This window comes from Petromyzon marinus, chromosome 71, assembly GCF_048934315.1.
Source record: "Petromyzon marinus isolate PM22_M1 ecotype Great Lakes invasive population chromosome 71, UKy_Petmar_22M1.pri1.0, whole genome shotgun sequence".
NCBI classification, from domain to species: domain Eukaryota; kingdom Metazoa; phylum Chordata; class Hyperoartia; order Petromyzontiformes; family Petromyzontidae; genus Petromyzon; species Petromyzon marinus.
This window is the reverse complement of record NC_133737.1, coordinates 3,406,697-3,433,867: the sequence shown is the minus strand read 5'-3', so window position 1 is coordinate 3,433,867 and position 27,171 is coordinate 3,406,697. Positions and strand designations below refer to the sequence as shown.

Genomic DNA, 27,171 nt, shown 5'->3' with positions numbered 1-27,171 from the left:
ACGGAAGCTTGTGTTGCCTCTGAAACGTCGTGATTTAATTTAGTTGTTTTCGTTTATTTTATTTTTACCTACGTGACTACCGAAAAAACCAAAGAGTATGAATCCTTGCAGTCACGAAAGCTTCAAATGTAGAATATTTGGTTTATGTTTAACCAAGATTTGTAATGTACCATTAGTTGATACCTCCGCTATTTCAAGAGTTTTATTAACCTTTGCTCCCTGTCTGTATCCAGGGATCCGTGCTTTTTATTCTCTCGAGTTATATTTTTATATCCTGAGGTTGGAGATATAACTAAGTTTTCACTTAAGCTTTCTTGACTGCCGGAATTCATATTCCTTAGTTCTCTTGGTAAAGTCACGTAGATAGAAAGATACAATAAGAAATAAAATAAGTAGTACTGCAGTCTATAACGTCGACTTATTCTTATAGCCAAGCTTCTAACTTTTGCCGTATTAAAAAAAAAACGCCAATTGTAATGTCCGTTTGCCCTGTGTTCTGCATCCGTGCCAGTGAGTCTTGGTATTTGTTTGTGAACTGTCCAAAACGTCCGTGGAGGTCATGTCATGCAGTCCTTTGACAATCTGGAGATTTCCCAGATCGTCGTTAACCTCCTTTTGCCCGGAGTTTATTATTTAATGGCTCTTTATGACCTTCAGATGCTTGGTGTGGCTTGTGGGAGGTAGCGGGGTTGAGGGTGTTTGTTTCATGTTTTTAATTGATTATTACAAAAAATATATATTGGCAGAATTATTCTTAATTTCAATTTTGGAAAAAGGCCTATATATACAACAGTGCAGAATATTTCGCCTGCATAGATTAAGCCCCACATTTGATGTGACGTAATCAGACCAAGACAAACTACACGAGAATCAAAATACAATAACAGCAGTAAGTGTTGCAGGCAAGTCCTGCATGGCTGGACGCCGCTTTGTAATATGTTAATCTTACAACCTGGGCATGGACTCTACTGCTTAGCTGGATGATCAAGAGAAAGTGAAGGTTTATTGAGATTCTTAGTGAGTGGCCATCTTTAGTTTGTTTGGGACAGGTTGAGAAGAAATGTATTATGATTAGGTCCATGGAACCAGTGTAGTTGAGCAAGGTACAATACATGAGGATGACAGAGGATCTGTTCGGGAAGTGTTTTTTTTCAGGTAATTAATTCTTAAAGTTATCTCCCTTTGAAGGGGTTCAAGATTCAAATGCGGCCGGCAGCTCTGGTTATTACTGCGGCTGCAGTAACCTGAAAAAATATGCACCATCTGCTTCACAGTGGATGTTAAAATTCCTCCGATTGCATTCAAAATAAATAAGCCATTCCACGCGAATGTAATTGTTAAAAATTACCAAATTCGAACAATTATCCAAAAGCTACCCACCTGAGATCAATCACACCCTACTGGCAGACGAGCGTCCACTTACAGGCCGCTGCCGAGTAACCTCATGCGGCATGGGGACAGTTACACCATGGGAGTGGCCGTCGACTCTTTAAGATGAGATATTATACAAGCCACGTTGAGTTGCTCAGGCAATTAAGCAAGCACCATATGAATACAAATATTATTAGTATCCTAAGGTGCATGTCTCAGCCTCCTGGTTACAGGATCTACCCAACACGTATGGTCACATACTGGCTGCTCCTACTATACATTATTCAAAAATTCCATCCAAACTTACACATCCACAATCGGCTGGGATATGTCCCGGGTTCCCTCAGTCTAACCTCTCGTCGCACTTTCAGGTGCCTTTATCGACGACCTGGAGATCAAACCCTGTCACCTTTCCTCCTGGCCATTTATCCAAGCTAGAAATGTCTTATGGTTCTTGCATTACAAGCGATGGGCTTATTGTGGCACTTGGAATTTCACACCTCGAATGCAGACTATGCTCCTTATAGATGTCCTTACGCATGTTTCGGTTTCAAAACACTTCAAAGGCCTTCAAACACAGTGTACTTGACAGGGTTTCTTCGTGTGTTTCCTGGCGGTTGTGAAGATTTTATGACAGTGCAAACGTCTTACCATACACAGTGCACCTGACGGGCTCCTCTTCTGTGTTCTGTTGTCGGTGAAGATTTTATGACCGTGCAAATGAATTCCAAGACATTAACATTTGCTGCCCCGCCCATCTCTAAACCTTAATAAACAGCCTGCCTCAGCAGATTTCCCCCTCTTTTTTCACCTGAAGACGATTGCTTGTGTTGCGATCGAAACGTCGTGATATTGTATTATTTTTTTCTATCTACATGGCTTTACCGAAAGATTCAAAGAATATTAATTCCTGCAGTCTCGAAATGTTTAAGTCAAGATTTAACCACTTCTACGGGGAGGGTTTCCACACAACTATTAGATCTTTCAACTTGGAGACAAGAAGGCTCTTCTGATAGTCACTCACTTTTCTGAAGAGATGCCGTGACACTACGGTAATACCGATCACCTTTACACTCACATCTGTTGCTGTCACTTCTAATGCAAAACGGATCTTGTTCAGGGCCAGACTCGCCCTGATCTCAGAGAGAATAAGACTGCACCGATTTGAACGAGATAATTTAGACAAGACCCTCTTGCAATCACACATAACATTGACAGAAAAAATGTCTACATCTGATTGGGACCATGTAGATAACATGGCAGCCTCTTCAGCCGCCTCAATGTCAGCTAAATACAAAGATAACTTGATTCCCGAGTTCAACCTCCTCTCCAAGAAGAAGCCAGATCCAGACACTAAAAAGTTAGATGGTGACAAGATTGTTATCAATCAGAGCAACAGCCCAATTTCCGATGGCCTAAAATCGGTTCTAGCTAAAGGGTTGAATTTCGCAGTCACCACTAAACACATCCCAGTTGATATCATTGCCCAGGTCGACCTAGGCCCTCAAGGGTTTGGGAAACATTCCTGCAGACGTAGCAAGATCGGAAATCGCTGCAATCCTCAAACGCTGACACCTATTAGCAACATCAGCAACGACGAGTGCCTTGAACTCTCTCAACTAAAAAAGAGAGATTATAGTCATCATCTCAGCCGACGAGGGCAATGCCACTGTCATCTTGGACAAATCCACATACAATAACAAAATTCAGGACCTACTTAATGATGGCAGCTATACCAAAATCAATAGAAATACTACAAAAAACAACATCATCACTGATTCGACATCTTTAGTCGATCCAACCAAGCGGCTTGCCTTAAAACCCTCTGCTGCTAGGCCACGCAAATTGTATGGCTTACCAAAAATCCATTAAGGCATACCACTCCGCCCTATCGTCTCCACCATTGGCTCACCCACCTACAAACTGGCCCGATTTATGCCTGAGACCTTACAACCATTCACTGGTAAGACCACCTTAGATGTACTTAACTCAGCTCACTTGGTATAATTAATTTAGGACATCTCACTATCTCCAAGTGATTTGCTTGTCAGTTTGTTTACCAAAGTTCCTGTGCCTGACACCATTGCAATCATTGAAGATTTGGTCCAAGGATTGAATGCTGATGCACCAGCCCTGGTTAGACACTGCTTCACCAACACTTACTTCCCCTGGAATGGAACATTCTACAAACAAGTGGAAGGTAACCTATGGGTTTTCCCTTATCCAGTTGTAGCCAACGTTTTCATGGAGAAATTTGAGACAGATACTATTCAGGCATCCACCCTATGTCCTTCCTTGTGGAAGAGATACATTGATAATCTGTTTGTCGGTAAAGTCACGTAGAAGGGAAATAATAAAATAATAAAAATAAATCATGAAAAAATATTCTCACGATGTGTTGGCCACAACACAAGTAGCCGTCCTCAGGTGAAGAAACAGAACTGTCGGAAAGACAGCGCTCCAATGAACACTGCTAAGCTTGGCAGCGTATTTTAAGCTGGGTGGGAGGAGCAGAGCGCCTTGACAAAGGAGTTTACATATCAACAGAAGAATTTAGCATTGAAGTAGCTGTGTTTATGCGAGAGATTAGCAGGATGTTAAAGTCAGAAATGAGCATGTAACTGGAAGATTAGCATGATGTTAGTGGGAGGAATTAGCATGTAACCGGTCACGGAAGTAGCTATGTTAAAGTCAGAGTTTACATATCAACAGAGGCATTTAGTATATTGATGCTAAAGAACTGCAACTACCCAACTATCATACAATAAACCGATGTGAAAGAACTAAATATAAACTACATCAATATAATCAATGTACTCAATATATTCTCCACTAAGCTGAGCTACTAACAATAAGTCATTATACATTACACTTCTATGTCGCAAACATTATTATATGCCTCACAACTAATCTTTTTATTATTATAAACTGCCATAGACAGACCCCAACATTTAATTATACACTGCGTTACTATACACTACCTTAGATTATAATATGAGACTTGTAATATTACACTATGTATTATTTTACCAACCCTACTGTATACCACACTGCTGTATATTCACTATACAATTATGATACTATATATTACCAAATACATTCTATCAAACATTACACTGAAAGGTACTAAGAGATTAGCAGGATGTTAAGGTGAGAAATTAGCATGTAACTGGGAGATTAGCATGATGTTAATGTGAGGAATTAGCATGTAATTGGTCACGGAAGTGGCTATGTTAAAGTCAAAGTTTACATGTCAACAGAGGCAATTATTATATTAACGCTAAAGAACTGCAACTACCCAACTATCATACAATAAACCGATGTGAAATAACTAAATATAAACTACATCAATATAATCAATGTACTCAATATATTCTCCAATAAGTTGAGCTATTAACATTAAGTAACTGGATATACACTACACTATATGACTACCATATAGTGAACCGATACAAAATTAAAATATAAACTACATCAATATACTCAATATACTCTCCAATAATCTGAGCTACGAACAATAAGTAATTATACATTACACTTCTATGTCGCAAAAATTATTATATGCCTCCAACTAATCTTTTTTCTTACATCTCACGACTATACCCCGTATTATAAACTGCCATAGACAGACCCCAACATTGAATTATACACTGCGTTACTATACACTACCCTATACTTTATGCTATAATAATATTAGACTTGTAATATTAAACTATATTATTCTACCAACCCTACTGTATACCACACTGCTGTATATTCACTATACAATTACGAAACTATATTACCTTATAAATTATATTAAACATTACACTGTTATACTATTTATTATTATACAATATACTATAAACCATACCATTGACCGTCGCGTGAAAGGTACTAAGAGGCAATGCCAGCGAATGGACTGCGGTCTGAAAGTCACCGTAAAACACAATCAATCAAGAACCGAAATGGTTTATCACGTCTTTCCAATGATTACTGGGCCAGAATCCATCTTCTCGGTTGAAATTGTCTCTGTTTGTATATGTGGATGGCCTCATGAACGAATCTCTCATAGTAGCCGGATGGCTAGCAGAAAACCTCTGTCTTGGAGAAGTCAATGTCATGTGAGCCCACTGAATTATAACAGTGATCTGCCACGGCTGAGGTGTTCATCCTACCGTGTTTCAAGTCTGCTTTATGTTCACGGATGCGGTCCGAGACATGTCGTTTGGTTTCTCCAATGTGTTTTACGGTGACTTTCAGACCGCAGTCCATTCACTGGCATTGCCTCTCAGTACCTTTCACGCGACGGTCAATGGTATGGTTTATAGTATATTGTATAATAATGAATAGTATAACAGTGTAATGTTTAATATAATTTATTTGGTAATATATAGTATCGGAATTGTACAGTGAATATACAGCAGTGTGGTATACAGTAGGGTTGGTAAAATAATACAGTGTAATATGTATTATAATCTAAGGTATAGGGTAGTGTATAGTAACGAAGTGTATAATTCAATGTTGGGGTCTGTCTATGGCAGTTTATAATAAAAAGATTAGTTGGAAGCATATTATAATAATTTTTGCGACATGTAATGTATCATGACTTATTGTTAGTAGCTCAGCTTAGTGGAGAATATATTGAGTACATTGATTATATTGATGTAGTTTATATTTAGTTCTTTCACATCGGTTTATTGTATGATAGTTGGGTAGTTGCAGTTCTTTAGCGTCAATATACTAAATGCCTCTGTTGATATGTAAACTCTTGACTTTAACATAGATACTTCCGTGACCAGTTACATGCTAATCCCTCACACTAACATCATTGATAAATGTGTTGCCTCCAAAGAGTACGTCTGCGACACAGTTGACCCCACTACACAATAAAAAATGTGTATTTTATGAAATTATGCAAATTTATGGAATTATGTAAATGTATGCAAATAAGGCTCGGCTTCGTTGCCTAGGGTGTATTACCAATCGTGATAATGGAATAAAACGGGTAATTTGTCTAGGGTGTATTACCAATCGTGATAATACAATGATTCTCGCTTTAACTTTTACCGATTATGTTTTAGTGTAATTCTATCAGGTCTCAGAATTCAGATCTCACAGCAGGATACAGTTCCCATAATTAAGATTATTATGCATAAACTTAGGAAGGAACCACTCAGACTTTTCTATGTTAAGCAACTTTAATATCTAAAAACACTCTATGCGAACACACTTATGATCGTAATTGTCAACACCGTACTTTTGAAGATGTCCTACTCATTGATCCATACAATTAACCCTCAATGTTTAGATTTGTTAAAACTGAGTAACAGAACAATCGGCTAATTCCTCAGAGTAGCGCGACCATACACGGCGATAGGAAAAGTCCTTGACAAAAAAAACAATATTAATACGAAACGTGCTAAAGAAACATGTGCCCAATGGCAAAAGTAGACATCAATTAATTCATTGGTAGGATTATGCAATTAACGAAATGTCTTGAAACAATAGTGTGAGTGCTAGTGTGCCTGTTTGGCTAACAGATGCTTATCTATTGGCAAATGGGACATCAATGAATTCGCGGGCAAGATTCTGTGATCAAAACACAATAGTATTCCTGTGAGTGTGTAGATTCGTAATATAGATGCTTATACGTGTTTAGTGTGTCATCAATGCATTCATTGGTAAGGTTATGCAATTAACGAGAACGAATGACAAATACTTCTAAACGACCGTATTCATATAACTCAAGGGACAGAACAATGCTTTTCATGATCAGCTAATAGTTAACGCACCACCTTCAGAACGCAACCCTTTTAGAAACACAAAGATAACTTTTTGGAGCAATCTTATTAGTCCCAATATGCACGTTATGTGTGTGGGTGTGTGTTGTCTTCTTGCTAACTGTTGACTTAGCAGCTTCCGAGGTGCTGCGTTTCTTAAAAGACCTCAGGTCCCCAGAAGGGGCGCTGGGTCTGCGTGTGTGTCGAACACAAGGCACTATCGGCTGCTTCGTCAGTCTCTCTCCATCGCTGGGGTGGTTGTCGAGTCGGCACGCTGGTCACAATGTCGGCGGTGCCGATGCTGGCAGGGATGATGGGCCCGGCTCAGTCTGCGTCGATGTGCGCGATCATCCTGTCGCCAGACACCGCTCGCAGCTCGTCCGCTGGTTGCTGTGCGTCACCCCCCTTGGCACCAGACACTGTTGATCCTTGAAGACTGTAGAGCGACTTGGATAGACAGCGCCTGTCATCTCCCCCCCCCCCCCTCTTCAAGAGAGTCCTCTTCCAGTTGTCTGTATGACTCGTGCTGCACAGAGGACATGCTCAGATCAAGTTATATCGTTCCGTGTCAGTCTCTGATTCTACCCTCAACTAAACTTCGCCTGTGGGTTGCACCAGTTTTCCCTCGAAGGGTTGACTTTGATCGGAGCACAATCGGAACGATTGTCACTCTATGATCGTGTTGGCTGTATACAGCAACCTCGCCACCGGGAATAGTAATGCTACGGCACTCTTCCCCACGTTTGTGTTGTAACACTGCGAGCACCAGCCTTGGCTGGCAGCCTCTCTCAATGATGCAAAAAAACCTCTCCGTGATGCGTGGCTTCTGCCGATGCAGAGCTCCCTATGGATTTGCCAGTCACGAGGGAAATCACCGGAGCTTGCCACTCGCAGTACTTCTTCTTTCGTATGGCATTGTCAAAAGCAACAGTTTTCATTTTTAATGATCGTCATAAATTAATGCAAATGTTCCTCATCCAGTCCAATGATGTAGTTGACGCAGTGTGGATTTCAGCGATACCGCCAGGATGTGCATGGATGGAGCATTCATCGGTGATGTGCTTGATGGTTTGGATTACTCCAGTCGCAGTTGGGCGATTCGTTGAGCAGTACTGATTTATGTTCTTGCGTTCTTGCTTATCTGAATTTTTCCAACTCAGGCTTTTCCTTCTCACAAATGGGCAGCTGTTTTCCTTTTGAAGTCGCTTGGGCTGTTTGTTATCCGGATGTCTTTATTTCCATTCACATTTTGGGCAGCATTCCCCACACTCCCATCACAGGTTGGAAGTGTTACAATTTTTTCACAACAGACTTGCGGTCTCTCTCAAAAAGGGGCACTGTGACTTTGAAGTCGTGACCTATTGTGCACGGGTGTGCTTGCTGTCGCCATGTTTTCCGTCCTCTCATCACGGGTTGGAAGTAAAATAAAATGTACACCCCTTATAGCTTAGAACTGTACCACTTTCTGCAGTTTTTACTCTGCAAGCGACTCAGAGTATGTTTTGAGCAGAGTTCACAGCACTCACGTCGCGGTTTGGAATTCTTGCGTGGTATTTGATATATTAGGGGGAGGTGCCCCCTGCATACATAATTTACTGCTACCATGTGCTGTGAGCTACTGGAAGACCCAGGTGGTTGGTGAGGCTCTGATCCATAGGAATACATATTATCTTGGTCATGTGTGATTGCCATATTTCGCATTGTATCTCTTCTGAATGACCCTAGGTCTAATACTTTCATAATTATGATTTGGTTCATGCTTAACCAAGATTTGTGGTATACCATAGTTGTTACCAAGGATATTCCGAGGGTTTTGTTAACCTTTCTTCCCCGTCTGTATCACCAGGGATCCGTGCTACTTATTCTCAAGTTATATTTTGATATCCTGAGGTTGAAGATATAGCTAAGCTTCCAACCCTTCTGTTGTATTTTAAAAACCCCAGTCAGCTCATAATGATTAACTGCCCTTGGGTGGATTGTGCTGTCCAAGGAAGGTTCTTGACCCCTGCTATTTCCGTTTTATGTTTGTTTTATTGTGGGTTGTTTCCTTTATGGCGGCCTTCTTTTGAAGTCAACCGGGGTTACCCGCAGAATCTCATAGCCCCCCTTGGGTTTGCCATTTTTTAATTACATTTTAGGACTTCCCCAGCAGGCGTGTGAGTAAGTATCCTCTCGCTGTCTTTTGTGTGGCAAGGAAGGAGGCAGCAGGGAGGGGGGGGAGGACTCTCCGTGCCCCAGCGCTACATCCGGATCAAAATTATTACAAAAAATAGGCAAAATCACTCTTAACATAAATTTTTGGAAAAGCCATATATACAACATGCTGTTCAAGTGTTTGTGATGAGACACGATACAAAACTCCGAGTTGCTGAGGCGATTAAGCAAGCACCTCATCAATGCTAATATTATTATGAAAACATTGTGAATGCTTGGGAGCTTATTGGCTCTGGCTCCTGGATAGAGATCTACCCAACCCGCAGGTCCTCAAATACTGGCCGCTCTTCCTTTGCAAGTTTGAACCTAGAAAGAGTGTTCAACTTCACATTCTTTTCATTAAAGGCCTGTGACAAAGGTGAATCTATTGGAGCTTCATTGTCTCAAGCTTACACATCTACCCGGTCTCTATTTGACTTTGTATTGTCTAAGAAGTCTACCCACACCTCCACTTCCACAAACTGCTCGGAGTTGCCATACTCTGCCTCAAAGTCAGAATTATCCTCCTGCTTCACGTTGCCTCCATCGATGTGATGGTCCGATTTTGGAGTTGAATCTTCATTTTCACATTTTACCATCACTTCTTCGCTCTTTACCATCACTTCTTCACATTTCACCTTCACTTCATCGCTCTTCACCATCACTGCTTCACATTTTACCTTCACTTCTTCGCTTGTCACCATCATTTCTCCACATTTTACCTTCGTCTCTTCAAATTTCACCTTGATACATTTCATAGTGTCCAAGCTGGAATTTACTTCTGGTTCTTTTATCAGAAGGGATGGGCTTATTGCAGCACTTTGACTTTCACAAGTCGATTTCAGACTACACTCCTTGGGGATCTTCTGATGCCTGTGTGTCCTCTGGTGTCTATGAAGACCTGATGGCCATGCAAATGCCTTCTCACACGCAGTGCACTTGAAAGGTTTCTCTCCTGTGTGTGTTCTCTGGTGTCTCTGAAGACCTGATGACTGCGCAAACGCCTTCCCGCACAGAGTGCACCTGAAGGGTTTCTCTCCTGTGTGTGTTCTCTGGTGCATTTTAAGATAAAATGAAATTGAAAATTCCCTCCCACACACATTGCACTTGAAGGGTTTCTCTCCTGTGTGTGTTCTCTGGTGTATTTTAAGATTAAATGAACTTGAAAATGCCTTCTCACACAAAGTGCACTTGAAAGGTTTCTCTCCTGTGTGTGATCTCTGGTGTTTTTTAATATGTGATGACCGTGTAAACGCCTTCCCGCACACAGTGCACTTGAAGGGTTTCTCTCCTGTGTGCGTTCTCTGGTGTCTTCGAAGATGTGATGACACTGCAAACAGCTTCCCGCACAGAGTGCACCGGAAGGGTTTCTCTCCTGTGTGTGTTCTCTGGTGTTTTTTAAGAGTAGATGAATCTGAAAATGCCTTCCCACACACACTACACCTGAAGAGCTTCTCTCCTGTGTGAGTTCTCTGGTGCTGTGTCAAATTTCCAGGACGATCCGTGCTGTTTGCATCCTGGTCGCATTGTTTCCTTTTTGTACCGAGCTGCGCTGAGTGCCTTTGCTCCATCAGACCAATTCTGCAGAGGAAGCATCAGAGGAAGCGTCAGCTGCAGACAGAAAAACATATCCACACCATTTACATCAGTATCGAGGCACAGAGGAATAAATACATACACAGTCACACATGAATAACACGTCTTAGACTTATTAATATATTCACAATATTCCCCAATTCATCACACGGGCTGTTAAGGCACACAATGAGACGGCAAGTTGTCAGAAACCTGCCCAGAAGGCCGAGTATCTTCAAAATGAATGTTTACCCAAAACTCCAAGCACACAATATAGGCTGTCTAGCTATGAAATAAATATTTATTTAAGAAAAATTCAGGTAACATAGCGAAGGGTGTTGAAAACAATACTATTTGTATTATGCAGAAATGCATAAATTAAAATTATTTGGGTCTTTTGGTAAAGCCACGTAGATAGAAAAAGTATAATAAAATAAACATAACAATATCAGGACGTATCGATCGCAACACAAGCAATCGTCATCAGGTGAGAGCTAATGAGGTATGAAAAAATATATGGTGGAAGCACTGCTAAGGCAGGGATTTATAAAGGTTTGAGATTGGTGTAGCCCAAGGGTCAGTGGGCGGGGCTAGAGATGAAATTTGCATGTAAATGTAAGATAGGAGAAATCTTGATAAATGAAGTTGTGGGGGTGGCCATTGTATTCTGAGAGATTAGCATGTCAATGTAAGAAATTTGCTTTTAAATGTAAGCTAGGGAGAGCTCGGACATCGCCACATGGAGGTGCATAAATTAATGTTCAATTGAAACTTCCAGGTGTAAAGTAAGGCTCAGATTTGCTTGAATGCTCGGATGAACATATCTAACTTCAGCTGCATGTGCGGAGATATTTTCCTGACCATTTCCATTCTCATAAAAAGTTCCAGAGGAAAACTAAAATAAACTATTATTTTGATTTAACCTCCTTGTTCAATGGTTAATATACTTTACTGCAAATACAAACTTGACACTGTCACACAATGGCATGGTAAAAAGGTGGTTGTGTGTCTAGAACCATGCCTGGCCACCTTCATCTGCTCAGTATTAATGCTTCCTCATTTCACCATGTAATTAATTTAAGATCTAATAATAATACGTTTTTACCCTTTTATCTGGCAACAAAACTGATACCGTTTTACAAGGGATCATGCTTGCATTAACCACAACACTTGCGGTCAAAGTGCAAACAAAAAGACAACACTAATAATGTATGCACTATACTCTTTGGTTCTATTGGGTAAAGTCACGTAGGTGAAAATAACATAACAAAAAATCACGACGTTTCGGCCACAACACAAGCGGCATTCATCAGGTGAAGGGACGAGACTATCTGGAGGACAGCGCTGGAGTGGGAGAAGCCACGCTTAGATCATGACCTTTAAGCTGTGTGAGAAGAAAAACACCAAGCGCCTTGACAAAGGAATTAGCATATAATTTAGCATTGAAATGGCTCATTGAAATAGCTAAGTTAAAGTATACACATCCGCAGAGGTACCCCTTGACAAAGGAATTAGCATAGAATTTAGCATTGAAATAGCTGAGCGATTAGCTTGTAACTGTTCACAGAAATAGCTATGTTAAAGTTAGAGCATATACATTCACCGAGGCACCTAGTACTCATCAAACAGAAGAATTTAGCGAAACACAACCACGCTCAGACAGCGGACCTTTAAACTGTGTGCGAGCAAACAAGGTGTTCTGACAAAGAAATTAGCATAAAAATTAGCATTTGATTGGCGGATTTTAGGAAAGAGGTGGTGTACGTGCCGTTTGGCGCGGGGGGGGGGGGGGGGGGGGAAGGGGGAGTTTACCTATTGATGGTGTGAAAAGGGGAATTTATAAGAGCTGCAAAAGTTTGGGGTACCACTACTTGAAAAAATATACTGTACCATTGAAATTAGTTTAATGTTTAGTTCGATTTAGAACATCTTTCCAAAGGTTGCTTAATTTGAAACCATCCTTTCAGTTGAAATTGTGTCTGTGTTTGTAGATCTGAATTGCCTCGTGAACAAATCTCTGGTAAAAGCCCGTGGGTTTGCAAAGAACCTTGGTATCGGAGAAAATTATATCGTGATCCCCCACAGCGTTGTAACAGTGATCAGCCACGGCAGAAGAATTCGTTTTGCCGTGTTTCAAATCTGATTTGTGCTTGCGAATTCGGTCAGAGACATGTCGCTTTGTCCCACCATAGCAATTACCGCAGGTACAACTCAATTTGTAAACCCCGGGGGGTACTGTAAATCAGGAATGACATCCTTCACGGATGGGATCAGATCACGAATTTTGTGTACTGTATTGAACCAGACCTGGATCTTGTGTTTGTTTAGAATTTTGGAAATTTTTTAGTAACTCCTGCTATATATGGAAGTGTGATGGTTTTGACCGGAGTATCAAGTGGTTGTTTCTGTATGGAGGGAGAGACAGCTTGGCGGATGGTACGGTCAGAGTAACCATTCCTTTTGAGGGCCAGGTGTACATGTTTTAATTCACTGGTCAGGTGGTGTTGGTCCGAAATGCAATGAGCCCTATGGTATAAAGTTTTGATGAGATAATTCTTTTGGGCTGGGTGGTGGTGGGAATCAGGTTTCAAGTAGGAATCTGTGTGGGTGGGTTTCCTGTAGACAGAATGCCCCAATGAGCCATCAGGTCTCCTCTCAAACAGAACATCTAAGAATGGTAGCTTGCCATCTTTCTCCACTTCCATGGTGAATTTGATGGCGGGATGTCTAGAATTGATGTGGTGTAGGAAAAGATTCAGAGCTGGGAGGCCATGTGGCCAAATGACGAAAGTGTCATCCACATATCTCTTCCACAGGGAAGGTCTGAGGGTGGAAGTCTGGATGGCGTCTGATTCAAATTTCTCCATGAAAATATTGGCTATCACTGGTGATAAGGGGGATCCCATGGGGGTACCCTAATTTTGTTTGTAGAAGGAGCCATTCCAAGTAAAGTAGGTATTGTTGAGGCAGTGCCTAACCAGTGAAGGTGTGTCGGGGTCTAGTCCATGTTGGACCAAATTTTCAATTATTTCAATGGTATCAGGTACTGGGACCTTGGTGAACAAAGAGACCACATCGAAGCTGACAAGGATATCGTCAGGGGACAGTACGTCTTTGACCATAGAGACCAATTGGGCTGAGTTAAGTACTGCTGAGGCGGTCTTGCCAGTGAAAGGCAGCAAGGTATCTGACAGAAAACGGGCTAGCTATAGGTAGGGGAGTTGATCGTGGATACGATGGGTCGAAGTGGGGTGCCTTCTTTATGAATCTTGGGAACACCATAGAATCTAGGGGGTCTTGCAGCAGAAGGTTTTAGGGAGGGACGTTTAGTTGGGTCGATTAGGGAGGTCGAACTTGTGATGATCTTGTTGGTTTTTATCGCTAGGCTATTAGTAGGGTCATTTTTTTGAGTAACTTCCATCGTTGAGCAGATTCTGGATTTTGTTGTTGTATGAATATTTATCCATAATAACAGTTGCGTTGCCTTTATCGGCTGAGAGGATGACTATATCACTTCTGTTTTTTTTAATTCTTCTCACACAGCCAAAAGGTCGTGATCTAAGCGTGGCTTCTCCCACTCCAGCGCTGTCCTCCAGACAGTCTCGTCCCTTCACCTGATGAAGCCCGCTTGTGTTGTGGCCGAAACGTCGTGATTTTTTATTATTTTATTTTCACCTACGTGACTTTACCCAATAGAACCAAAGAGTATGGATCCTAGCAGTTACGAAAGCTTTAAATCTAGAATGTATGCACTGTCCTTGAAATTGATTGGTCCACACCCGAGACAGCTTTTCTTAGAGCCCAGTCTCACATGGTGTTGGACCGGATGACGCCAAAAGGTGCACAATTCAAAGACAACGAACCATCAGAGTATAACCTATTATTATATCTTGCTACTGGCAAAGGAGGTCTCATAATGTAAAAGCTTACCCTGAGCTCTCAATACTCTGATGGTGAGTTGTTTTGTTGCCAGATAAAAGGGTAAAAACCTATTATTATATCTTGCTACTGGAAAAGGAGGTCTCATAATAATTTAAGATCAATCAATATAGCAGAGGCCCACAAAAATTCAGCTTTCACTTATCAATCGTGTTTGCTGTTGGCGATAATCAATCTATTTGTTGACTTCATAATGCAGTGAAATAACTGCACCACCGCTCCCCACAAATATAAATTCTTAAATACACGTACATTTCACATGGATCATAAACATATTAGGAAAAAACATCCAGTATTCATAACGAATTGGAAGTAACCTTATCACAGTGCTAATACCATCATAGGTGCAATTTAACGCCATGTAAGTGGCTTTCAATTTTGTCTCATATGGACTAGACCTTGGAGATGGAGACTCACAGCTTTGTATGGAGAAAAAGTCTAGGCACCTTCCACACATGATAGGTTTGTCCCCTTTTTTCTGGAAACAAAACAGGTGTTAAGATTTTGATTTAAAGCTTTCGTGACTGCAGTAATTCATATTCTTAGTTTTTTCGGTAAAGTCACGTTGAAGAGAAACAACAAAATAACAAAATATATATAAAACAATAAAAAATTCTCACGACGTTTCGACCATAACTGATGACCGTTTGAGTTATGGTCGAAACGTCGTGAGAATTTTTTATTGTTTTATATATATTTTGTTATTTTGTTGTTTCTCTTCAACGTGACTTTACCGAAAAAACTAAGAATAGGTGTTAAGATGTTAAAAAATCAAACTGAAACCTTTTACACGGAATCATGTCTGCATTAACCACAATGCTTGTGGTCAGAATGCAAAAAAAACACTGATAATATATGCATTGTCTTTTAAACTGATTGGTCCACACCAGAGACAGCTTTCTTTTGAGCCTCGTCTCAAACGGTGTTAGACCAGAGGACGCCAAAAGGCGTACAGCACAAAGACAACGCACCATCAGAGTAATGAGAGCTCGGGGTGAGCATCTACATCATGGGACCTCCTTTGCCAGTACCAAACACAGTGGTATGCAGTCTAATGAAAGAATGTTGCTCAACTAATTTTAAGTGAGACTTTGGCTGCCAAACCAGAGCTGGTCGTGAACACATTAACCAAGTATGGGAGCTCCTCCAACACTTGTAGAACTGCATGATTATTATGGAGAGTTGAGCAGGTGCAGTGTTGATGACATTCAATTCCAAGGCAGGTGATTTTTTTTTGTGGAACATTTGCAAGGCCCCATTTCATGATGGAATTATCAAGCCACAGAACAAGATTCCCTAATTCCATCTCATTAAGTAGCCATTACCAAATCATCAGCAGATGTAACATGGTTGACCAGCAGGGAACGATCCTTAAACTATAACCAGGCATCGATTCGCGTAGCATTGTAACCCTAACGGATGCAATGGTTTTGAAATGACCATTGGGAGCTTCTCAAACTACATAGTTATTGAAGATGCTATGTAATGTAATGCATGGGGCCAGGGTGAATTTCTGTCACAAGCCAAGTTGAACAGGAAATGGCTCCGACTCCTGGTCACGCAGCTTTAGACGGGGCTGCCCTAAATCATACAAATCCTCAAATAATGTGAGCAGAGGCATTGATTATTTAATCAAATAACAATGCAAAGCCCCTAGCCTCTTTATGGTAGTCTAGGTCTTAATTAAGAATGCAGAGATCCGTACGCCTCTGCTGTAGTCAATAGACAGAAAATACAGCAGCCCCTTGAATATCACGGCAGTTACGTTTGTAGTGACATTGAATGAGTCACTGTAGCGCGTGCCGCTGGGAGATTGGTAGACAATGGGATTGGGGTAGCAGCCCGTACTACCAGTTGGACCTGTGGGTAAGGCACGGAGCCTTCTGGGGGATCCAGAGCGGTGCGGGTCTGAGGGAGGCGCCCGGCCACGCTGGGGAGGATAAAAGGCGAGCTCCAACTCAGTCGGGGCTGCTGCGATCTGGAGTGAAATCGTCGTGCTACCGTCGTCGTGATCTTCACCCTCTTCAAGCTGTAGGTCGGGAAGCATGTTGACTGTCCCGAGCTGGTATGTAATTATCCCCTATGGCTGTGAAGGCCGGAATAAAAGAGAGAGAACCTCCTACAAGTGTCTGTGAATTAGTACACTACACGTTCTTGGAAACTGCCGCGCGAAAGCTAAAAGCGCGATATTCTATAATTAAGCCTTACCGGAGTAATGGCGTTAGGTAAACGTCAACTCAAATTCACATCACAATTGAAATAAGTACTGTACTGTATTCCAAATAAACTAAATTGAAATACACACGGAGAAACTATATCCAAAAAATATTCCAAGACAAAAAATAGTATAAAGCTATAAATATAAAGCAGACTTTGCGCTTGTGTAGATTTTTTCATGAACTAAATTGCGCCAACACACCCCAAACTTTCCATGCGTACTCACGGGTGAGTTAGTGTGTTTTCACACTATTTTTTATCTTACCTGCTCACCTTCAACACCTGTACCACCTGTACCCCCCCCCCCCAGTTCCTCACCTCCCCCCCTCTCTTTCTCTTGCCCTGTGTTAAAGCCCGGGGCATTCTCACTACTTCCGGTTTGCCACACATGCAAACACATTATGACATTTCAGAACTACAATTCCACACACTCACCATAACATAAGTGTCTCCACTGCACTGCTATATTTGTTCTCATTTACTACATTATCCTTCCCTATTATCAGCCCTGCGTTTTTGCCGCCAAATGCATCCACTTCCGGCTCTTGACTGTTCTCTATGCACGTGCACCTCTAACACACACTGCAATATTTATTTTAAAAACATGTACTATTCTAAAATATTTACATCTACGTACCAACACTACCGACCTTCTGCACAACAAAGATGCTATACAACAGCTACGACTAAATACATCAAGCCTACATCGCCTGGTAAGGAATAAAAAGCATGAAAATACATGCACCCACGTTAAAATATTAATACATGTACACACACACTATTAATACCCACATCAAGCACTACAAACAATTACTTCGTTCATTTGCGGCTGTGTTCACATTCCTACAACTATAATTTCCTTAACGATCTCTATATAGCATTCACTCACACACTCACTATTTACTCTTCATGCTTACTAACTTTAACCTCCACCTATAATGTTCCTCGCGGAAAACGTGTGCTTCTCTTCAAAGCCGATTACAATAAATGATGCCATTCGTGCAAGTTCTGCAATGGCTGCACCAAGAGCTAATGAAACTCCTTACCACAAAGTTAGACAGCATGCTGCCTGTGCTGCATCTACAGATAATGAATCTCCTGAACACTAAGAAGAGCATGTTGCTAGTGCTACGATGGCTGCACCTACAGCCAAATAATTTCCTGTCATTGGTTCCATATCTACTTCTTGCAGCTACTTCCATGCAATGACATGGAAAGGAATCCCTCCAGAGGGCTATGCTGCAACTGTACCATGGTTCAGCTGCCTACAATTAATGACCATCCCGAGCCTATTCATGTATTGATACCTGCCAACACTACCTATGCAAGCCAATTCCGAAGCATGCGTTCTGTGTTTTGGCACCAACCAACTCATCACGACATCTGGCTACATGCCCACATTTAAAGTGCAGGGCCAGGTACATAATCGCATTGGCAGTCTGCTGCCACGAGCTAATGACCTACCTACATTACCACAGATCTAACTGCATGTCTGACAATACTAGACAGGCTCACCAGCACTGAAAAAATGTCATCAACACCAAGATGCAAGTCCTATTGCTGTAGCAAGACATGCTCCATAAGGAAAACTCTTTATGTTCACAGTTTCAAGTGTGCCATGGAGAAGATGACTTCAGAGTACAATGTTGTCATTCATGCCGACTAAACTCCACATGGTCAACATGAGTACCGCTTAAATGCATTCACAACATCTGAAGTCGCTGTCTTTCTGACTGCTGAACAACATAGCACTCGAGGCATCGCCTTGCAACTGAGGAACAATACCCTACACAGAAATAAAACACACCGATCGTATGATGCTCTTCAATGTCTAATGATTTTCTGACAAGGTGATGATGGCTACAATTGCCTACCTCGCCAAACCTGCTGTCGACATGTATGCCAAAATTTAAGGTTCATTCGATTAAACTCACCAGATGGCAAAAGATCCAACATTGTCTATCCTTCAGCTCTCCAAGTGCAACGAATTAAAAAGCTGCACTCATGATGAAACACACAAGCCCTGCGATTGCATAACACAACCAAGAACCTGTGACAATATACACAAATTTACAGACTTCGTTGGCAGAATTAAATGATTCTAATAAAGCCAGCATTGCAAGACATTACTCTTAATGTTTGACTACTCCTGCAAGATGGCGGCGCACACAGTTGCAGCAGCTCAGTGTCTACCCGGTCGGTGCCTTGTATGGTTGTTTATGTACGCATTATGTCTTGTTTTGTGTACATATTGTCAGACGAGTAACACCTTTAGCCGGCACGATCTCCTTAAGATCGGACTATGTTATGAACGGAGTGTTACAAGCGAGTTTCTCCGTCTTCACAAGATTCCGGTGGAGTTAACGAGGAGCCCCGGTTCTCCGTGGATTATCATCCTGGCGGGGAGGAGGCGAAGGCGGCGTAGAGAGAGAAGGCAGAAGCAAGGCTGCAGGGCCGGTGCGCTAGCCAGGCTACGGAGGCAGCCACTCAAACCACCGCTACCCAGCCTATTTCTCACGAATGCCAGATCCCTCGCGAACAAAATGGATGAACTGAGGCTACAGACTACAGAAAACAATGTAGTGAAGGACAGCTGCATTCTGCTTTTCACAGACACCTGGCTTCATTCATCCATCCCGGACTCTGCTATTGAGCTAGCAGGCTATACAGCACAGCGCCATGACAGAACAGTACACTCCGGTAAGAGCAGAGGAGGGGGGCTCTGTGTGTACGTGAATAACAGCTGGTGTACTAACACAGTGACAGTAGACAGCCACTGCTCACCAGATCTGGAGTATGTGACTGTTAAATGCAGGCCCATTTACCTCCCAAGAGAGTTTACTGTGGTCATGATAACTGCTGTTTACATCCCTAACTCAGCTATTGGACTTTTACATGGCAGCATTAGCATTCAGCAGATTAAGTATCCTGACGCTGTGCAGATTATAGCAGGGGATTTCAACCATACAGACTTAAAGGCAGCACTCCCTAAATTCCACCAGCATGTTAAGTGTGCTACTAGGGGAACTAAGACTCTGGACAAGGTCTACACCAACATCAAACTAGGTTACAGGGCTAGACCACTACCACACCTGGGCCAGTCTGACCATTTGTCCCTGCTTTTGATCCCTGCATACGCCCCCATCAAGAAAACGGCTCCTACCATCACAAAAACTGTCGCCACCTGGCCTGAGGGTGCCACCCAGCAGCTGCAGGACTGCTTTGATAGGACCAACTGGGGGGTCTTCGAACATCAGGACCTGGAGGTGTTCACAGATAGTGTATTGTACTACATTAACAACTGCATAGGCACTGTCACTGTGGACAAACACATTAGGGTCTACCCCAACCAGAAGCCCTGGATGACCCGGGAGGTCCAGCAGCTGCTGAAGGAGAGGAACATCGCCTTCAAATCCCGAGATAAAGCTCTCTACAGTACAGCCCGAGCTAACCTGAAGAGAGGCATCCGTGAGGCCAAAGCAGACTACAGGAGGAGGATTGAGGAATGCCTGGACAGTAACGACAGCAGGCAGGTGTGGCAGGGAGTCCAGCACCTCACCAACTACAGGGCCAACCTCGGAGCTGCTGATGGTGACACCGCTCTGACAGAGGAGTTGAACCTCTTATTTGCCCGCTTTGAGGTGACACCACCAGGGACAGCATCACCAAACCCCATAGTCCACAGCAGCTTGAACCTCACAGTAGAGGAGCATGAGGTGAGGCGCACGCTGTGGGCCTTCAACCCGAGGAAGGCTGCGGGACCTGATGGCGTCCCGGGACATGTGCTGAGGGACTGTGCTGACGAGCTGTCTGGAGTCTTCACAAGGATTTTCAACCTGTCTCTGGAACAGTCTACGGTACCACCCTGCCTAAAGTCCTCCACCATAGTCCCCCTGCCGAAAAAACCCCACATTTCCAACCTCAACGACTACCGGCCAGTAGCACTGACGCCAGTGTTGATGAAGTGCTTTGAAAAACTGGTCCGGAGTCACATCATTGCAACATGCCCCGAAGCCTTGACCCCCACCAGTTTCCCTACAGAGCGAACCGATCCACGGAGGACGCCGTGGCCACAGCACTACATGCTGCACTGTCACACCTGGAGCAGCAGGGGAGCTATGTGCGGATGCTCTTCGTGGATTACAGTTCTGCGTTCAACACCATCCTCCCACACAAACTGGTGGTAAAACTGGGACGCCAGGGGCTTCCACATTCCACCTGCATGTGGATACATAGCTTCCTCTCGGGCCGCAGACAGAGGGTCAGAGTGGGCCGTCATACATCCAAAGCCCTGAGCCTCAGTACTGGCTCCCCCCAGGGCTGTGTACTGAGCCCCCTGCTCTACTCCCTCTACACACATGACTGTACCCCCGTCCACCATAGCAACACCATTGTGAAGTTTGCTGATGACACCACAGTGGTGGGGCTCATCTCTGGGGGTGGGGGGGGGGATGAGTCTGCCTACAGGGACGAGGTGGAGCGGCTGACAGCATGGTGCAGGGGCAACAACCTGCTCCTTAACACCGCAAAGACCAAGGAGCTCATAATAGACTACAGGAGAAAGAAAACGGACACTCCACCACTAACCATCAACGGGGACTGTGTGGAGAGGGTGGCAGACTTCCGCTTCCTGGGAGTCCACATTGGGGAGGGCCTGACCTGGAGCGCCAACACCTCTGAGCTACTGAAAAAGGCCCAGCAGAGACTTTACTTCCTGAGAATACTCAGGAAGAATAACATTACACAGAAACTGCTGGTGTCCTTCTACCGAGCCTCCATCGAGAGCATTCTTACATACTGCATCTGTGTATGGTACACCAGCTGCACAGTGACTCAGAGGAAAGCGCTGCAGAGGGTCATTAACACGGCACAAAAAATCGCGGGCTGCCCTCTCCCCACACTGGAAGAACTACACAGCTCCCGTTGCATCAATAAAGCGCAGAACATTATAAAAGACTCTTCTCACCCTGGACACTCTCTGTTTGAGCTGTTGCCATCAGGCAGACGATTCAGATCAGTCAAAACAAGGACAAACAGATTCAAACACAGCTTTTATCCTACAGCAATTATCAAACTCAATACTGATAATTAATTATTAAGTAATACTGTTTACAATTGACTCTAAAAGAGGGATGTCCAATGACAAAATGCACCTTTATGTGGGTATACTTGGCCAGTTTTAATATATAAAATGTATTGATGATCTTTTATTTTATTTGTATTTCTTGTTTTATTTATTTAAATTTATGAATGATGCACTGACTGGTGAGCACTTAAAATTTCGATGTACTGGTGACAATAATAAATGATCTATCTATTCAGACCTGTGCGAAGCCAGGTAACTTAGTTATTACTGAATACGATACTTCCAATGATAATGCTTGTGCATGAGTGGAGAGCGGTAGTGCAATGGTTAGCGTGCTGCGCTATAAACCCAGCGATCTAATTTATATTCCCACAGAGCCAAGCCACAACATTTGGCTGTCGCCTGATGAAGCTGGTTGTAATTACTGGCGAACGCTGTATTCTGATTGTAAATGTTGTGGCTTGGCTCTCCAACACACAACCGGTGTGCTGTACTAGTGACGAATTAGACACGTTCTGTTTATGTGACAACCCTTAAGTTGGCTGTGTCGGGGGGTTGGGGGTTTAATACCTTTATATATTTACGCGATCTAACCCAAACAAACCTGTATTACGGATGTATATTTGGAGTTTGCGTGTCTCTTTCCCTGTGGTCGCGTGGAATTTCCTCCGGATCTTCCGGTTTTCCCCTCCACATTTAGAGTCAACATCACCACGCGTTTAGAGTATTTGACCGACAAACATTTCCACACGTTGATAAGACACTTTGTTGTGGGCAGGTCGCTTCTGAAAAAGAGCGGTATAGCAGCTCAAGTGGGCTCGGCATGGTAAAATAAAACTGTAGAAATATTTAAAATAAACAAAGTTTCAAACTTAGTGAGCCAGGTGAAGACAAATTAAACTTAAGCAGAGAATGAAAGCAAATGCAATCAGGCGAGCGCAGGAGGCAAGGCCCCGCGTTGTAATGTTCCAACCTGGACATCGATTTCATACTCGCTGCTACTCAATTGATATCCCTACGAGAGAGAGAAGGAGCGAGGCTCTACCTGGGTAAACAACAACAACCACCACCACAACAACCACGATGTGAACTTCTCACCTCGGATCTCAGTGAGTGCGCGCGCAAAACGGCAGCTTCCTGGTATCTCGTGACGTCACGCGGCAGCACGAGGTGGCATGACGTCCTTTGCGGTGTACACCTCCCCCTCGCGTCTCACTCTGATGAGGTAATGCAGTGGTGACGTCATCGAACGAGGTTAGAGTTTAAGTTTATTAAGATTCCTATTCCATTGATCCCTCTCTTGAACATTGACCCTTTGTGTGCGTGAGCTCAACAACAACGTGAACATATTCTTGGTTCTTTCGGGAAAATCACGTAGAAGGGAAACAATAAAATTAAATTTTGATTTAAAGCTTTCGTTACTGCAGTAATTCATATTCTTAGCTCACGTTAAAGAGAAACAATAAAATAATAAAAAATATATAAAACAATAAAAATTCTCACGACGTTTCGACCATAACACAAACGGTCATCATCAGGTGTGAAAAGTATGGTCGAAACGTCGTGAGAATTTTTTTATTGTTATATATATTTTATTATTGTATTGTTTCCCTTTAACGTGACTTTACCGAAAGAGCTAAGCAAATAAAATTAAAAATATATTTTTTTATTTTATTGTTTCCCTTCTACGTGACTTTACCGAAAGAACCAAGAATATGAATCCCTGCAGTCACGAAAGCTTTAAATCAAAAGTGAACATTATTGTGTGTGTGTGTACACAGTGTGTACTGTATGTACAAACTGTGTGTACAAACTGTGTACATTGTGTGTGTGTACAAACTGTGTGTACACTGTGTGCGTACACTGTTGGCACAGTAGGGGGCATAGGTGGTGCATCGGCCAGTCATCTCAGTCGACCCATGGCACCTGCTGGGTCTGCTCCGTGACCTCCTGCCGGCGGGCGTTCGACACTTCACGTGGCCTTAACGTGCACGTAGCCTGGCACAAGCGCCGTGGTGACGTCACCGCCACTTAGTGGATTATGGCGGCCGTTGTTCTTGTTAAAGTGTGTTTGTGTATACAGTGTATGTGCAGACTGTGTGTGTACACGCTGTGTGTACATTGTGTGTACACAATACATCTACACTGCGTAAGTGTGTATGAATCATAAAAAAAGTATTAAAGCTTTCGTGACTGCATAAAATTACTCATTGGTTTTTTCGGTTAAGTCACGTATGTAGAAATACAATAAAATTATATTAAAACAAAAAAAATCACGACGTTTCGATCACAACGGAAGCAATCTTCATCAGGTGTCAAGAACAAATCACGGAGGTAAATACAACAAAAAGATGAGAGACGAGAATTCAACAAACCTGAAAAAACATTATGTGACGCACATCCAGTCAGGCCAACAACACAGACACTTCCTGGTGGACCACGAATTTCAGAAGAGTGTTAAATTTCGTGTTCAACCTTTGGATTGCACATACCAGCATAGATAGAATGAAAAATACGAGGTACACGGTCAGTAGAAATACATATACAAGTCCACCAAGAGGTAAGGAGGGAGGAAAGACGGACAGGGAAGCAGAGAGAGGGGGCAGCTCAAAAAAGGACCACCTCTTGTAAATACAAAACAGCAGCTCAAAAAATGACCACTTCTTGTAAATACAAAACGGCAGCTCAAAAAAGGGCACATCTTACACATAATTACAGCGGTAACTTCCCCGTAGAAGTGTGATAATAAAGTATTAAAGCTTTCGTGACTGCATAAAATTACTCATTGTTTTTTTCGGTAAAGTCACGTATGTAGAAATACAATAAAATTATATTAAAAAGTGTGTATGAATCAGTCTGGCGGCATTATCTTTTCATCAGGAAGCTACCTGGTCTGTCCCTCCGCATGAAGCTTCGGGTCTTCTCGGCAACAGTAATGCCCTCCATTCTCTAGGCATGTGAAACGTGGATCCCTCTAAATGGAACATCTGCGCTGGTTAGAAACACAGGCTGGCATGCCTACACTCCAAGGCCGTAATAATAATATTCTAATATGCTCAAAATGCCCCCCCCCAATATATTGCTATTAAATAGATTTCTGTTTATATGGTTGTGGTTAGGGGCCGTCCATAAATTACGTCACGCACCTGGGGGGGGGGGGGGTCAGACATTTGTGACGATGGGGGGGGGGGGTTTGAGAAATGTGACATCACATAAAAATGCGCAACTTTAAATAAATGTAGACAACACGTTCTACTTAATTAAATATACTTTTTAATCAATGTTTTCTCCTACAACATCAGAGTGCAGCGGCACATTAAATACGCACTACAATGACAATAGTTTAAAGCGATTTTAAGCATTTTTTTATTTAAAGCTTTCGTGACTGCAGTGATTCATATTCTTGGTTCTTTCGGTAAAGTCACGTTGAAGGGAAAACAATAAAATAATAAAATATATAAACAATAAAATTCTCACGACGTTTCGACTGCAACACAAGCAGTCATCGTCAGGTGTGAAAACCAACGGCAAGAACATTTGAAAGAAGTGGCGGTTTGTATTTATTTATTTTTAAACGTTAGCACCACGGATAGCGATTTGACAGTTTGTTTATATGGACGAGTCCATCTATGTTTGGAAAAGAGGAGCGGAGAGACGAAAAATTAATGTATGCTGTCTGAAAGCCACAGACAGCATACATGTATGCTACAGCCCCTTATGGTTGTACTATTAATCCCTAAATGACGTCACGCGATTTTGGACGATTTTTAACCCCCCCCCCCCCCCCATCGTCACACGGCGTCACAAAAAGTTAGACCCCCCCCTCAAATTTGACGTCACAAAGCTCTGCCGCGCCCCCCTCAAAAATATACAAACATGGTTCAAATCTCTTTAAACTATTGTCATTGTAGTGCGTATTTAATGTGCCGCTGCACTCTGATGTAGGAAAAACATTTATTAAAAGTCTATTTAATTAAGTAGAATGTGTCTATATTAATTTAAAGTTGCGCATTTTGATGTGACGTCACATTTCTCAACCCCCCCCGCCTCGTCACACATTGTCACAAATGTCTGACCCCCCTCCCCCCCCAGGTGCGTGATGTCATTTATGGACGGCCCCTAATCTCTTTACATACAATGAAACAAGAAAATGTCAAAAAGAAAAAAACAGAGCAATGTAATACAATACACTATTAGACATGATTGTAAGAAATAAATAGAAAGTCCATCCTATGTGTTAGTGAATTTTTAATATTTTAGGCAGGAAATTCGTTTTAAAATTTCGATTTTTTTTGTTCTAGGGGGACCGCCATGCTCCCTGGAAGATTTGGTCCCCCCCAATGTTGACTCCGTGGCTACGGCCTTGCTGCACTCAGATTTAGCGAAAAGGTCTTTGCATTTTGGTGTCATTGTAATTCCAAACATCCAGAAATTACACAACTGAGATTACACATCAATTATCGCCCTTGACTGACAAGACTCATGCCCATATTGCGGCTGGTGCTGGGCCACCTCATGCCACACAGAGGCAGCTGCCACTTAGGGGTGCTCTTCGAGTGTTTGTGATGAGATATGATACAAAACTCCTAATTGCTTAGGCAATTAAGCAAGTTTAACACGTAGGCTGTCGCAACCAAAATCATCCATAATAGGGTTTTTTTGGGTTAGATCACATAATTATAAATGCGACCATATCTAGTGCCACACTCAACTCTACAAATGACTACCCTCGTTACTTTGCGTCCATACTTGTTGCTCGATTTTCCACTACACCTGCAAATGAAACAGTTTATAGACAATAAAGTATTAAAGCTTTCGTGACTGCATAAAATTACTCATTGTTTTTTTTTCGGTAAAGTCACGTATGTAGAAATACAATAAAATTATATTAAAACAAAAAACAATCACGACGTTTCGATCACAATGCAAGCGATCTTCATCAGATGTCAATAACACATCACGGAGGTAAATACAACAAAAAGATGAGAGACGAGAATTCAACAAACCTGAAAAAACATTATGTGAAGC

General features: G+C 42.4%; 1 protein-coding gene across 3 annotated transcripts; it reads right to left on the bottom strand.

The window, feature by feature from the left end:
* Positions 1-6,532: 6,532 nt before the first annotated feature.
* On the bottom strand, positions 6,533-23,362 carry LOC142906854 (uncharacterized). 3 transcript variants are annotated; one of them, XM_076055529.1, is made up of 2 exons: positions 23,242-23,362; positions 6,533-10,907 (listed from the first exon to the last, which is right to left on the bottom strand). In XM_076055529.1, the coding sequence occupies exon 2, from the start codon at positions 10,895-10,897 to the stop codon at positions 9,737-9,739; it is 1,161 nt and encodes a 386-aa protein (XP_075911644.1). In that variant the 5' UTR covers positions 10,898-10,907; positions 23,242-23,362; the 3' UTR covers positions 6,533-9,736. The 3 variants fall into 3 exon arrangements, with proteins under 3 accessions (XP_075911644.1, XP_075911643.1, XP_075911645.1); XM_076055528.1 differs by having other exon boundaries at positions 6,533-10,937; positions 23,242-23,342; XM_076055530.1 differs by lacking the exon at positions 23,242-23,362 and adding an exon at positions 22,748-23,194.
* Between the last annotated feature and the right edge of the window lie 3,809 nt (positions 23,363-27,171).

Bases quoted from the DNA above. Each gene is read 5' to 3' on its own strand.
- LOC142906854 (XM_076055529.1), bottom strand. From the start codon at position 10,897: ATGGAGCAAAGGCACTCAGCGCAGCTCGGTACAAAAAGGAAACAATGC.